Below are 15105 nucleotides of genomic sequence, written 5' to 3'. Positions count from 1 at the left end.
CAGTCTACAGTAGTTCACACGTACCAAGATGACAACTGCTACGCTTTATGTTTGCCACAAGAGTTTAAAAACTATTTTCTGCTCCACAGCCATAGGGTACGGCCGACCCTACGTACGCCCTGCTCAGCAGCAGCCACAGCTCACGGGTTGCAACCCTGTTCTCTGACATTCTGACAACAGTACATCAAGAACTACTAGACCTGTTTTTATGGCATTTTTCCCTCTGTAAGGACACCAGTTTGATTGTTTCAGAGTAAGAATGCCATGAAGTTTAAATCCTCATCTTCACCCTCCCTACTAAACTTTATCAAAATGCAAACAATGTTTTAAACCAAGCGCTTCACTCTTCTCACCAGATTCCGTTCCATTGATCCGCACCTACAAATATTAATCTGACTAGAACCACGGGAAGACCTAGATTACTTAAAATCTTCCTATGTACTGAGACACATAAAGAACACAAGACTGTTTTGTTTTTATCACCTGATATAGAAAGAAGCAAAGTAATAGACTTCACACCCACTCCTGTCACTTCCCTAATAGATGCTCAGATGAGTGTTGAGCTAATCCAGAGAAGTTTCCAGGAAAGGAGGAGGACTGACTTGAAAGATCAGGTTTCAGGTTTCCTGCCTCCTCCATGACACGAGGGTTCCCCCCACTGCCCTCTCAAAAGGAAAGGAGCATCGAAACTAAGCTCGAGATTTATACAGAGCTGTGGGGGAGTCTTATACAGAGCTGTGGGGGAGTCTTCCTCAGATTTACCTGCACATGGATCAGCAAAAGCGATGTCGCGGGAGTCCCACGGACTGAGACAAAGATCAGGCCAAACACGGACAGCCCTGAACTCTTCTAAGGTAAAGCACACACCCCCCCCACAACTCTCCATTCGCAACAGCATAATCACCTCTGTGGCAAGTCCAACACCACCAATATGAACATGAAAGAAGGGTTTATATTCCTTAGTCCAGGGAAAGAGAAAATCCTGCCTTTTGTTGTTTTATCCTACCTTCCCTTTGACTTCTCACATGTGGAGAAAAAAAAAAAAAAAAAAAGAGGAAAACTCAGTAAATGTAGCAAGACAGAACATCTATTGAAAATCAGACAGAGTTCTCTGCCCGCAGTTGATTACTTTACTGGACATCAACAAAAATGTTGCCTTCAAACTGCTGAGGAAATTCAAATTTGTTCACGCTTCAGTCAGGATTTCCAAATAAAAACTAGATAAGAAATCTTGATATAAGACCACACAAGAACAGTCTCTTTCCCCCACAACAAACGTACAAATGCAAATCTAACACTGTATTAGGTCTATAATCAGAAGTATTTCATCAAGAATAGTAGAGATGCATATTTGCATCTGAACAATGATATAAAGCCAATGTTTTCATTTAAGAGATCAACTAAATTCTTGGGGGGTTGCTGGTGTTTAAGTAAAGGTTGGAACAAAAATGCAGGTATTCCACTGGCAGCAGTGAGTTCTAGCAAGCCCCTGTACCAGGCCAAGCATGTAGAGCCATACTATCATCAGTAAAATTGGCTTTTGATATAACCACACCATCAAAGGTTTCATGGTGCAGCTACAGCCCCACATTCCACCTCGACATTCATATCCTCACAGGTAAAGCCTAAAAACTTACCAATTGCACTGTTGGGTTTTGGTTTTTGGGTTTGGTTGTTTGGTTTTTTTTCTTGCACTGTTCTGACTTCGCATGTCCCTATATTTGCCTTCTATATATGCTTTTCCCACAGATCTTTGAAAAATAATGTACAACTATTTGAAGACTGGAAGAATACCATACCATAGGATGACTAGTACCAGCAACACTTTAAATACAGTAAGTGCAGGAAAGCCAAGGATGTTGAGATGATGAGCCTGCCCACACACCGGTACCATCTTTCAGCCAACATGTGGTAACCTCCCTGTGTCTGAGCCGAGGAGGAGTATTGGAAACCCAAATTCTTCCTGACACGCACTTGGAGAGCTGCTTTTGAAAAGCAGGTCAAAAATCTGTTAACAGAAGATATCTGCATGGGGTTTTTTGGTTGTTGTTTGTTTAATGGCAGTTCTGCAAACACCTGCAAGGTTAAAAATCAGGACCACGAGTACTAGCATCACCCACTGTGGGAAATGCATCATGTGTGAGTGAATCCGGTTGATTTGAATCTGTTATGTTAAATGCCCTATGTCCTGATGTCTCACCTAAGTACGCTTCAAGTATTTCTCTGAACAGTACCTATACTCCAGCACTAATACCAAGTGTAAATAGACATGCTTTCCTCCACAGATCCGAGTTTTACTTAAAGTAGCATCCTATCATCTTTGCTAGAAAGCAAAAATTAAACACTTGCACAGAGTAAAAGCAATTAAAAGCAACTATTAGCTAAAACATGTCTTTAGGCTCCCAATCAAGTACATCCACTTCTGGGCAATACAGGTGGTTCATTTGATATAAAGAATTTAAATAGCCCACCCACAGGGATAAACATGCATTTATAAGGCAATTTTCATTTTGTTAAAAGCCAATATCCTGTCTGTTCTCCAAGACCAATAAAACAATTGCACAAAAATGTTGGAAACGTTTTCCTTTCTATGCTCAAAAATTTCAGATTTCTGATGTTAAAATCTAACGCCACTGGCTAAGCACTACCTCACCTTGGCTTCCCTCACTCATACATCCAGAAGTGCCCTACATTTTACACAATACAGAAAGAGGTTTTACAGCAAATTCCTATAGTACTTTCAGAGATAAACATAAATATTTTAATGCAAAATGTCATCTTTAGACTACTAGTTAAACCATGATACAGCTAAAGATTCTTCTAAGCACATGAAAAAAAATGAGGACCTCCAGAAAAGATCTGCCTACCTCAAATTAGTGGTTTTTAAGACCTTTTTCCACCAGAAAGCTAGATCAAAAAAGGCTAGGGTTCACAACAATAAAAATTTCTTTCCTACACACAATGGAAACCATCATTATCTGACACATTTCAATTAAATATCACACCTACTAGACTTATAAAAATTCAGCTTTCTAAACAACAGCTAAAAGGATAATTTAGAGAAATATTACGTGTAAATTGCGGGAATATACATGAAGTCTTCCAAACTAAGAATCCCTTCACAGCCAACTCTGTTGAAATATGGATTTTTAAATCCAGCACCACTAGCTACTTCAAATCAAACAAATTCACTTTCTCACAGAACTAAAGGAGCTCCAAGCCTTACTCTGCAGCCTCTCACCTTCAAAAGCTGGTATACTCTCCAGTTAAAAAAAAAAAAAAGTCCTCTTCCTTGCCACAATACAATTTCCATGCCAGCAACAGAGGAATCCGATGACTTTTATGAAATAAGCCTTAACTGGGTGTCAACAAAAACTAAAATGCACATTCTGTACTGTTTCCTCTGCTCTTAACGTTCACACTACTCCGTACTGCTGCAAACCAATAAAGGCTAGGCTGACACAAACTTTTGTTTTGCAAGTGTTTTTGGGAAGTCCAATCTGTCCTGGTACCATCTATGCAGAGACCAACCGTTCTAACGTTCAGAAGAACATGAACAGGTATTTTGGTGCAAACTCATTCAGTATCAACTAAACAATCCCTATTTTTAAAACACTAGCACAAAGAGGTTTTCAAAAGGAGTTTCTCGTGTAGGTAGACTGAGTCTAGACAAGTTCAGACACGTTCCTGGCCGCATTATCACATCACACTGAGGAGCTGCAGACAACACATGGAACTTAACTTCACCACAAAAATCGCTCCCAACAGCCTCCAACCTGCAGTGCTGGATGTGCTTCAGTGTGCAGGCAGCTTCTGCCTGGCATAACATCTGGAGGGGGGAAGGGAGCAGGCAGAGTTAAGCATGCCATTTAATGGAGGGTGGATTTCTATCCTAGATGCAATGGCAGCAAAATGCCCTCCCAACTACACTGCCTGGGTTTTCCTTCCGAGGGAGGAACGTTTCGGTGCAAAAACATCTTTTGGAGAAGTTCAGTTTTGGTTTTAGGCCAAAAGCAAAAGCTCAGCCTCTCACTAATGCCTCACAACTACTAATGAAATATAAATAAATAAATAAAGAGGGACAATGTGTGAAGCCATTAAAGAATTTACCGCCAGGCCTCTCAGAAAGGGCTAAGCCAGATCTTTGTAGAAGAAAGCCAAGATGTTAGAACAGCCCACAAACAGAACTCAATGGTAATTTAAAAAAAGGGGCAGAACTCTAGGAAAGTGTTTAATAAGTAACAGGGAAGAAGACAACTCGAAGTGTGTAACCTGTATTTCTTGAAGATCAAGGAACAGCTTCAGAAACTTAGGGTGCATATGTTCTACCTGAAGCATTTTTGCAATATTGGTAATAAAACCAGCTGGCAGTTTCTTAGTACTGCCCCAAGTCTGACAGAACTTTGAAAGCACATTGAGCAATTCCAGGTGAACTGGAGAAGTGGACACACTTTTAAAGGCAGCTTACAAGCACCTATAGTGCTTCAAAATCGACCACCGATTATTTTCCCCAAACGGGCTGAATAAGCCACTATTAAAAATATCCTTTCAACACACACTACAACTTGGATTATTTACTACACAATATGTGAAAGGCATACAACTGAGAAGAAGTAACTTCAGACCTGAAGACTACATAATTGTTGCCAAAGAGCAGCTTGGCACACTTGTGAAAAAAGTTCTAGTGAAAATGATTTGTGCCTTTGTTAATTAACCCGTACGTGGACATCGCTATAAAGAACCCAGTCTACCAAGTAAATGCACTTCTCTCACTCCTGCTGTGAATCCCCTCACCGTTTCCCGCACGTGAACATTAATCCTCATGCAGAGAAAGAGCAAAGGGATCATCACTGCAGAAAAAGTGCCATGCTTTGAACAAAAGGGAAAGTGACTCGACAGTCTCAGAGACAAATTATTTGCAGGACAGACTGGTGATAGAAGATTCTGACCCTAACTCTAGGCAAGAAAAACCAAACCTAGGAGGCCACTACCTAACATCACCTGGGACAGTGTGGATTTCACCAGGTCCCTCGACATGACAGAGGAAAGGTCCTTCCAGGAAAGGAAATTGGGGCTCGATTGCACCTTTTTACAACAGCTGAGAGCAGGGTTAGTAATATTCAGGCCACTAACCCAAAGGTCATACTAAGAAGAGGTGTGAGCTGGAGAACGGGACAGAAACACAAAACAGCAGAACTGCAAACCCTACAAAACCAGGCACAACAAATGATACCACAGGTCAGGAAAGCAGCACCCTGGCAAGAACACACGAGAAAAACGAGCAGCACCTGTCAGCATAGCTAACCCAGCTCCCTGCTGCTGAAAGGTTAAACACGCACAGGCTTTAAGCCCACTCTAAGAGTAATTGCACCACAGCCTGCACTAATTTTCATATACTTTTGCATACATGACACCAACTTAACAGATTCCCTTTTTACATGCCCCCCCATCCATCAAGGCTTATCAACCGATACTTCCAAAAAATTCTGAAAACTTATGTTTTCAGAACCAAACTGGCTACTGAAGTTACATTAAAGCTATTTTAATCACTTAAGATTTTCTTCAACTGTAATTAAAAATTATTTTTTTTTAAAAAAGCCATCGTTTATAAGATTGTATTTGAGATACTGTTACTTAAAAAAGAAATTAAATACTCCCAAAAAAAAAGCGAGCTTCTTTGACACAAATCAGGAATACTATGGTTATACATAGCATCTTCATAAGTAACTTTCAGGTTCAGCTCTGCTAAGCTTTCTGTTGTCCCAAGGATCATCACAGAAAAATCCCCAACAGTATTACACTGCAGTGTTGGTAGCTTTATTCATATTATCAACACACGAATAAACTGGGAAAACATCTTCCGCTGTGAATGACTTCTTCAAAGCAAACTCCTGAACTCCTCGAGAGAGACCTTCTTTCACATTGTATCAGCTTTCAAAACACATGGTATTATTTACTATTCCCTTACTCCCTCTGCAGATGCAGATTTGCCAATATAATTCAATATAGAGCTGTAGGAGGAAGGAAAGATGAAAGGAAGAAGGTGACAAAGTTGTCTTGTTACTGTTTATTAGTTCAACAATTCCGTGAAAGTTTTTTTCCCAACTGTTGATATGAAGACCTACACTTGGATTTCAAGTTTCAATCTAGAGGTTTCTGGATTTGGTGTTACACCACTAAGAAAAAAATAGTACAACTTAGCTAAGTAGCGTCTGTTAACAGATCTGAAACAGAAAAAACCTTTCCTGCATCTGCCACCGTGAAGAGATGCAAACCTAACAAGAGGGTTGTGTTTTGGTTAGCACCTTACATTACGGCAAAGCTATTAAGAGAGGATTTAAAAGATGCAAAGTGGTAATAAGGAGTCAAAGCCCACAGTTCAGATGGCAGCAATTTCACAACATTTTTCCCACAGTAACTCAATTCACTACACCACTAACACTCCAGGGTTTTACTTTTCACCATTATATTTCCTATTTCCCACGTTTTTCTCGAGCTACAGCTTCCCTGACCACCTGTACCTGCCTTTTTTTTTTTTCTAGGGCAGCAACAGAGAGCTTTTAAAAAGACAAAACATACGCGGAAAGCCAGAGCATTTAGAGAGACCCCTAGCCTGCCAGCAGACGCTAAGTTTTTGCCAAACACGCAGGTAACTTTCACATGGAAACCAAGGCAGGTTGAAGCCTTCCCTACAGCCTTTCTACCACAATTTTCCCTCCTTCCGAAGGCTGCTCCAGGGGCCAGGGCACCGTCAGCCATCCCTGAATCCAGCTCTACCTCCCGCTCGGCAGAGAAAGAGCCCTTTAAGCGCTGCTGGGTCCGCCAGATCACATGCCCCTCTGCCTATCAATTAGTCACTCTTTAACAGCTTCGCAGCCCTTTGACCGACGAGCTCCTCGACCTGGCAAAATCGCTACCCCGAGCCAGGCCGGGAAACCACCCCGCGCCCCCCCCTCAGCCCCGTCCCGCCGCTCCCCTCCTCCGCGCTGCCACGATCGCTGCCGCCTCGCCGACCCCGGGGAAGGGGAGGGGAAAGGGGGACCCCGCCACAAACACAGCCCCCCCCCCCCCCGAGCGCGGCTCCCCCCCACCCTCCCCGGGCGGCGGGACGGGCCTGCAGCCCCCTGAGGCGGGTCGGGCAGGGGGGGGAAGGCGGCCGGGCCGGTGCGCGGCCCCTCAGCGGGGCGGGCGGCCGTGGCTCCCCTCAGGCGCCCAGCGGGGCGGGCGGCCTCCCGCTCTCTCCCCTCCGCCGCCCCAGGGAGGGCGGGCGGCCTCCCGCCGCTGCCCTCCGCCGCCTCCCCGCGGCCCCCCCCGGCCCCCCGCACCAGTTGGTCATGTCGAGGAAGAAGGCGCAGCCGGCGGGGCTGAGCTGGAAGCCGAGGAGCCGCTGGAACTCGCCGATCAGCACGTCCTTGTCGGTGGTGCCCAGGCAGCTGAACTTCTGCATCAGCTCCGCGTCCAGATCCACGTCCATGCCCTCCATGGCGCCCAGCGGCCCCCGCCGCCCCGGGGCCGCCCCGCTGCCGCCGCCGCCGCCTCAGCGCCGCATGGGGGCGAGGGGGGAGCGCGGGCACGGCGGGGGGGGGAGGGGAGGGGGCGCGGGCGACGCCAGCCGCTGCCGGCACTGCGCAAGCGCCGCCCCGCCTGGCGCGAGGGGCACGCCGCCTCTGACGCCACGGCGCCGGGCGCGGTGGCGTCACCCCACGCGCGGCACGTGGGGCGGAGCGCCGGCCGCTCGCCCCGCCCCCTGGCGGAAGGAGAGCCGCAAGGGCGAAAGGGCGGGGCCGCCCATGCAAACGAAATATTTACATAAAGGAGGCGGGGCGTTCTCGCGTGACGCGGGGACTCCGCGCGCGCGGCGGACGGAAATTTGCATAACCCGCAGCCGCGCGCTTCCTTATATGGGCGGCGAGCGCACCTGTTTACGTATGCAAATAAGCGGCACGGGGGCTGTGACGTCACGGCACTATGCAAAGGAGGCGGCGCGGGGGCAGCTGGGCTGGGGCAGCTGCCGCGGGCGGGTTTTTCCCCCCAAAATGACGTTTTTCCCCGCAGTTCTCAACCCCGCGGCTCCGTCACTGGCAGCGCCGGGGGCTGCCCTTGAGGGGAACGCAGAGCCGCCGACTCTCGCCCTGCAGCACCGGGGGCAGCGCCAGGATGCTTGCTGTACGTTAATTTTTTAACGTAAATAAACTCTCGCTGGTGTTAACCCCGTGGCGTGACGTGCAGGCTTCACCTTCCCCGAGCGGTCCCGGGCCAGGCGGCCGGCTGAGGTGCCTGGCGGACCAACGGGCAGGATAGGCCTCAGCCGGGGGGGGGGGGGGGGGGGGGGGGGGGCCGCGATAGAATCGTCCGGCTGTGACGTCGCTTTGTAGGCGGAGAAGCTGTGGCGTGACCGGGGACGTGCCCGAGGGGCGCGGCGGAGGCCCCGCCTGCCGGGCGGGAAAAGCGAAGCCCGCCCGCCACCTCGTTTGTCCCCCGCGGGCCGCCGTCCGGCGCTGCGCCCGCCCTACGGAAGCCGCAGGCGGTCAAGTGGCGGAAGGGGGACGCTACGCGAGGGCGTCACTTCCTGGCGGCGCCGGTGGCGGGGAGCATCATGCCCAAGTGAGAGCGGCTGCGGCGCTGAGGGGGTGGCGGCGGGGGCAGCGCCTGGGCCCAGGGGGCGGGCAGCCGAGGCGGGGGGCGGCCCGCTGACCCGGGTAGGGCTGGGTGACCCCTGTGGCGGCCCCTGTCTCTTCAGGCCTGGGGGCTGGGGGAAGGGGAGCGGGGCAGGCCGAGCCCGGAGTTGCCCGCTTCGTGCGGCGCCTCCTGCTCCCGCCGCCCCGGGCACAGCCGCTGTGAGGGGCTGCGTTCTGACACTGGGCAAGGCGATGCCTTAATAACAAAGAATTTTCCCTTTTCAGGTTTTATTGCGATTACTGTGACACATATCTCACCCATGACTCAGTAAGTACCGAATCTTCTGCGTCAAGTTCTCTGTTGTATCAAGAGCATTAAAATAAAAATAGGCTAAAGCCAGGTTACTTGGCGTGTACTTAACTTGTCTTCTCCTACTTCTTGGCAAAAGAGAATGAGGATATCGAGTGGCACTAGCAGTCAGGGCAGCTGACACGGCTGTGAGTGTTGTGGTGAGTTAGTAGGAGACAGCTGGCCCCATGTTAGGGCAACCGCTTCTATGTAAACTGGAGTTTCAACGCTTACAGTTTATATGTGAACTTTTTGCATATCACCCATCCTCTGGCTGGGCACAGAAACCAGCCTGTTTTGTACTGCTCAATTGCACGCGTTTAATATTATACAACAGTTCCCAGTAAACTTTGCTTTTATGTGATATTATCTAACCTTTGGGGTTATGTGATCTTTCTCAGCCCTCCGTGAGGAAAACCCATTGCAGCGGCCGAAAACACAAAGAGAATGTGAAAGACTACTATCAAAAATGGATGGAGGAACAAGCTCAGAGCCTGATTGATAAAACAAGTAAGGCTAATCCTTCTGTGACCCTGGGTTGCTTTCCTGTTACTTCCTCTGTCTTTTCTCTAGCTGCTTGTTTTCCATCCTTCCTCACTTTCCTGTTGAGTCTTTGCTCTGTAAATCGTGAGCAAAAACTTCACTTTGAATCTTGAACTCATCAGAGTGTGAGCTTCCACCTAAGAGACTGAGGGCTCTACCCAAGGGGAGCTTCTCGCGAGCAGGTGTTGCTTTACTGCAGTTGAGAGGCTTGTAGATACCACCACCGTTAGCACTGCTAATAATGTCGTACAAGGTCATGTACCCCATTCTTGCTTTGTGGTAGTAGCACATTTATGTAAAGGGTATGAATAAGAAATCCAAAAGATAGGAAAATGTACTTTAAAATGTACAGATTTTTTTTTTTTACACTGCTGTAGTTGCTTGCCCTCAATTCCTTAGGGATATTGAGGATTTTTTTTTTTACTCTCTTACTATAAAAGCTTGAATGAAGTGTGAAGTGTTTCCTCTGTTTATGGGATTTTTGTTTATGTTTATAATGTATATAATACATATATATGTGTGCATATATTATATATATACACATTTATGGGTTTTTTTTCCCTCTTGCTTGCCCTCTGAATAATGGTTCTTTTCTCTGTGAAAAGAAATACAAATGCCAGATTAACTTTATGGCAAGTTTCTGTAGATTATAGAGTATCTGAAGTTGGCAGGGACCTATAAGGATCATCAAGTCCAACTCCCTGCTCATTGCAGGGCTACTTAAAATTAAACCCTATGACTATAAACGTGTCATCCAGATGCTCCTTGAACTGTGGCCGGCTTGGTGCTGTGACCACTTCCTCAGGGAGCCTGTTCCAGGGAACGCCCGCCCTCCCTGTGAAGAGCTTTTTCCTGACACCCAATCTGGATTTCCCCTGACGCAGCTTCTTCCCATTTCCTTGTGTCTGTTTTTCTCATAATGCTTCCAGATTTCCCATCTTTTGCCTCTTCTCTTCCCTTTCACATAAGATGTGTTTCATGCTTTTTGTCACCTACCTAAGTCATTGCCTTGTTACCGTTTTCAGGACAGCATGTCTTTACATAACGATCACAGTTGAAAGTTGCAGCTGCAAATCACGTGATGTATTTTCTCTACCATCCGCCTTCCTGTTAGGTGTGTGAAATTCATCATGGACCTCTCTAGTCTCAGCTGGAGTAATTACTATAATAATTTTCTTCAAGAATATCAGGTGCTTCCGCCATGACAAGCAGCATAAACCAGGGATTTGTTCCAGAGTTAGAACAACTGAGCACGCAGCATGACGTGAAGTATGCTCTGACCGCGTGGCATGAGAAGGAAGATTGGCGCAGGAGCTTCCTCAGCCTAGTAACTGGTTTTTCTCCTGGGATTCTTTCTTTCCTTTTTTTTTTTTCTTTTCCCCCCCAATGTAGCGGCTGCATTTCAGCAAGGGAAAATCCCACCTACACCGTTCTCGGCACCACCTCCGGCAGGAGCCATGATACCACCCCCTCCCAGCATCCGTAAGTCTGAACTGGATGATTTTTGACTGGGATGGCAGCCTTCTTGAGCTGTGTTGCATGTTTCCTGGACTTGTAAAAAAAAAAAAAAAAAGTCCTTTTAGATTGAGATCAAGCTTGGACTTTTTGAGCTTGTGAATACCAAAATTTAAAGAAGATGCTTTGTAAGAGTGTTTTGGCAGAGATCTTAATTGTGTGTGTCTCCTCATTACTTGGTAGCTGCCACGTAGATAGCTTCATTAAAACTTCCAGCATGGTGTTTCAGTTGTTTTGGTTTTTTTTAATAGAATAGGATTGATAATTGTCTTTTGCACTCCAGCTGGCAAACAGCCGAGATCCCTTTCTGCTTAGCGTTCTGCTGTTGAAAATGGTAGTCACCTGCATTAGGTGTGCAAAGCTGGGATTAACAGCTAGCATATTCTTCATCCACTTTACTTTCTGGCATCTGAAGTCAGAGTTGAAACTGAAAATGATGGCAGGCAGTCGTACAACTATCTAAGACACTATAATTCCTAAAATGTCCTGTAAAGTTTAATAATTACTTCGCACTGCATGTTGTTGATGAATATGAAAGCAGCCAAATGCGTAACCGATCCGTGTTTGTGTTCAGCTGGCCCCCCACGGCCTGGCATGATGCCAGCCCCTCATATGGGTGGACCGCCAATGATGCCAATGATGGGCCCACCCCCACCGGGAATGATGCCGGTTGGACCTGGTAAGTCTGGAAATAGGTAAATCTCTGTAACTGTGGTAGTGGTACTGCATCGTCTGCTTGGTGGGATGTTTGGGCTTCTATTTTCTGTCTCACGGAGCAATAGAGAGTTGTCAGAAGAGCTCAGCAGAAAATGTGGAGTAGCTGCAGTGCTCGGCTGCTAGCTGTAGTGATGCACTCCAGTTTACAGGCGGCGTCACTTCAGATGTCGTATTAGATCCAGCGTGGATTGACAGCCCCCAGTGTCAAGCTGTGGAAGTATTTCAGTTTGCATATGCTATGTCTGCACGTTTGCTGATCCATTATCCTCTGCGTGGTGAGACATGAACCAGTCTTACCACTGCTCGTTAAAGTTTCTTTACTACTTGTTGCGAGTTATGAGTCCCCCTCTCCAACTGAAATTATCACTGTGCTAAATTGTAGCTTTTTGACCTCTAGTCTTAGCAGTACGATCTATAGAGGTTTATGTTGGTATTAGTAGCGCCTTTGTTTTTGCACAAGGGGTACATTTCAGTTCTAAATGAACGTTATTGTTTAAAATGTTTCAAGATAATGTGTTGCAGAGAAACGCTGTGCCTTAAGTTTTTTTCAGAACTGTAAAGGCAAACCAAAATGTCTTTGATACATTCCACTTCTGAGTTTACTGGCATCCAAAGAATACTCAGAGGATGTCTTATTGAAGCAGTTACTGGAACAAATCTAAAGGAACACAGACATGTGCACTAGAAGGAGTAAAGTGTCTTTGCAATTATTGTCTTGCTGGTAGAAATTGTTCTTTTAAGTGTTTTTCTTAAAGGCACAAACCGTGCATAATCTGCGATATTAAGCAGCATAGCGGCTGACTGAAAATAAACGGCAAAGTTGGATGGAAGCCATTATTTCAGTGCTTTTTAGTAGAGCATCTGCTTTTCTTTGGTAATGCTGTTACCCAGCTGTAGGAAGTACACCAGTCTTTTTTTTTTTTTTCTCTCTTTTTTTTTTTTTTTTCTTGAGCACACTGAGGGTTTTGCAGCACTTCTTTCCAAATGACCTTTCCAATTCAGTAATTAAGCTAGTGTCTCTTCTGAGTGGTTGAAAATAATTTGTCATTGAATATTGTGAAAAGTGGGCATATAACCCAGGCATTTGGTTGCTCCGCTACTCATTGCTAATATCCTGCAGGGAAATGCAATCCATCTCAGTCAGATTCCTGATCAAAGCCTACAAACTTGTAAAACAAAAGTTCCCTGGAGGGTGGGGGAGAGAACCTACACGCGATTTTGGTGTGACTTGCCGGTTGCTGCTCCAGAAAGCTCTTCTCCAATGTCCTCTTTCCCCTTGTAGCTCCAGGGATGAGGCCACCGATGGGAGGACACATGCCAATGATGCCAGGGCCCCCGATGATGAGACCACCCTCCAGACCCATGATGGTGCCAACCAGGCCGGGAATGACCCGTCCAGACAGATAAAGGTGGAAATGGAGCTACCTGTTCTTTTTCATATTACAATCTTCCGTATGATGAATACCCTAGCCCTATGTCCCTAGGATTTTTTATTAAAGCAGTGTGTCGAGGAAATCTGCTGTTAACTTCAGATTGCAAATGGTTTGACCTTAGATGCACACTGGACTGATGCTTTTGTACGTGGTCTGGGTTTTTTTGGTGTGTTTTTTGTTGGTGTCGTGTCCCCCCCCCCCCCTTGAATCATAAAACAGAACAATAAAACATTGATGCTGGTTTACATACGGAGAATCTGAGCTTTACTCTGTGTGTGGTTTTTCTACGCAGCAGGCAGAGATGTCAGGTTTTTTTGTTCCCTCTCTACCTGTCTTGCACAAAATTTTCCAGGTTTTTCTTCTCTTTAGTCCTTAGGTAGTCACTCTTTTTTTTCATATCATATGCCTTGAGAGATGCATTACTATCTGCATTTTGAATTCTTGTTTCAAAACAAGTATGTGTGGTTTTACTTTAAAAAAAAAAAAAAAAGAAAATCACAGAGTGACAACAGAAAATACTGCAGTGATACCAATTGCCTGGGGAGACTGCAACGTTAAGTGACTTTACCAGCACAAAATAGAATGAATTTATTAAAATGCTGATTCTCCACTGAGGGAAGCAAAGAGGTGCTGTTAAAAGGCTGCTTCTTACAGTAATTGTTTTGATGCTGCCAAACATGTTTCTGCTTTTCTATTGCTACTGGGGCATCTGTGTGGACACATTTAATTACATTATTGGAGTTGAGTCAGTAGTTATTAACGCTCTGTTCTCTTCTTAGTATAAAAGGATGTGTTGTTGAAGACATATCCCAGGCCCTTTAGTTTAATAAAAGGACTTTGCTTTTGATGAGCCATACATAATGCAGGTGCACAATTCTAATTGATATCAAGGATTTATTCTGTTTGCATACCCTGCTGCTCTGCGCAGGTCAGTCGTCATCCATTTCAGTCTGCAGAACTGTCCAACTCATTCTTGACATATCTGCCTCTAATATGAAAGTGGGAGTGATCTGCATCTTAAAAGAAAGCATTTGGTTAGCAGGGTTTGCAAGAGCTCCTTTCTTGAGTTGCTCCCTGCGATGAGACAGGACAGTGCAATCACTTAGAGGAGATATTTTTAGGAGTTTGTGTGCTTTCATCAATCTGCTGTAAAAAATGTGGTGTAGTTGAGACTGTAGATATTTGATTGCTCAGTGTTTAATAGCCGTATTCAACAAATGTTGAGATGAGGCAGAAGTTAGGGGATGTTTTTATAATAAACCATGCTAGAGGTAGACTTCTGCAGTAACAGCGCTGGGGCTGGACTGGTGCAGCTTCATCTCCCACGTTGGGTTCTGCAGGCATCGGACACTGCGCAGATGGCAAGGAGCCGACATGTTTGTACCCATGTGTGTCTTGGAAGGTGAATGTGTCTCCTTGATCCATAATCTTGAGTGTTTTTCAGCTTTAGGCTGAAGCTGGGTTGCTTTCACATCCAACGTGCAACAAGCAATGGCTTTCTCCTGGAGGAAAAAAATAGGCAGGAGTTAGTGATGATCAGGACTGGGCTTTGAGAAAAGTTCACGGGTTTGTGCTACTTGCGATTCCCCCCCCTGCCTACAGTCAGATGAAAACAGAATGTACTCAGGAAAGCACAAAGGACATTGATTTCTTGTGGAGCTGCTACAGGCATGAGGGATGGGTGTAAGGCTCTGGGGGGGTATGCCGTGACCGTTTCTGTGGGCTCCTGTTGCTGAGCGCAGCCTTGAAAGCAAAACACTCCCTCGTAATCCGCACTGAAATCGCGCCTGGCAAGTGAAATGGTCTAATTTTTCATTCTCATCTATCAAAGAGTTACAGTGGAAACAGAAACGAAGTAGCAACTAAGATGATTTTTTTTTTTTTCATTCAGCAGCCTTGCTGGCTGCAGTGTTTTATATTTAACATTTTA

At 46.0% G+C, this 15105-nt stretch overlaps 2 protein-coding genes across 7 annotated transcripts in view; one reads left to right on the top strand and one right to left on the bottom strand.

Moving 5' to 3' along the window:
* Nucleotides 1–7641, bottom strand: part of ILRUN (inflammation and lipid regulator with UBA-like and NBR1-like domains) — a 32850-nt gene extending 25209 nt beyond the window's left edge. For 2 of the 6 annotated variants that reach the window (XM_056361286.1, XM_056361287.1), the window contains exon 1: nt 7326–7640. In XM_056361286.1, coding sequence (XP_056217261.1) covers nt 7326–7483 — 158 coding nt within the window. In that variant the 5' untranslated portion in view covers nt 7484–7640. Of the gene's footprint in view, nt 1–7325 lie in introns of all 6 variants that reach the window. The other 4 variants (XM_056361285.1, XM_056361288.1, XM_056361290.1 and 1 more) reach the window with 4 other exon arrangements.
* An 808-nt stretch (nt 7642–8449) lies between these two features.
* On the top strand, nt 8450–13420 carry SNRPC (small nuclear ribonucleoprotein polypeptide C). Its single transcript, XM_056361292.1, has 6 exons — nt 8450–8604; nt 8904–8946; nt 9369–9477; nt 10903–10992; nt 11600–11704; nt 13025–13420. Exons 1-6 carry the CDS (start codon nt 8597–8599, stop codon nt 13147–13149), a joined length of 480 nt encoding a protein of 159 aa, XP_056217267.1. The 5' UTR covers nt 8450–8596; the 3' UTR covers nt 13150–13420.
* The last annotated feature ends 1685 nt before the right edge of the window (nt 13421–15105 follow it).

This window comes from Falco biarmicus, chromosome 16 (genome assembly GCF_023638135.1).
Source record: "Falco biarmicus isolate bFalBia1 chromosome 16, bFalBia1.pri, whole genome shotgun sequence".
In the NCBI taxonomy this organism is placed as follows: Eukaryota; Metazoa; Chordata; class Aves; order Falconiformes; family Falconidae; genus Falco; species Falco biarmicus.
This window is presented reverse-complemented; position numbering and strand designations above follow the sequence as displayed.

What these genes read in the sequence shown, in the direction of transcription:
- SNRPC (XM_056361292.1), top strand. An exon ending in CATATCTCACCCATGACTCA is followed by an intron (nt 8,947 to 9,368) that starts GTAAGTACCGAA and finishes GATCTTTCTCAG; the next exon opens with CCCTCCGTGAGGAAAACCCA. An exon ending in ACCACCCCCTCCCAGCATCC is followed by an intron (nt 10,993 to 11,599) that starts GTAAGTCTGAAC and finishes GTTTGTGTTCAG; the next exon opens with CTGGCCCCCCACGGCCTGGC.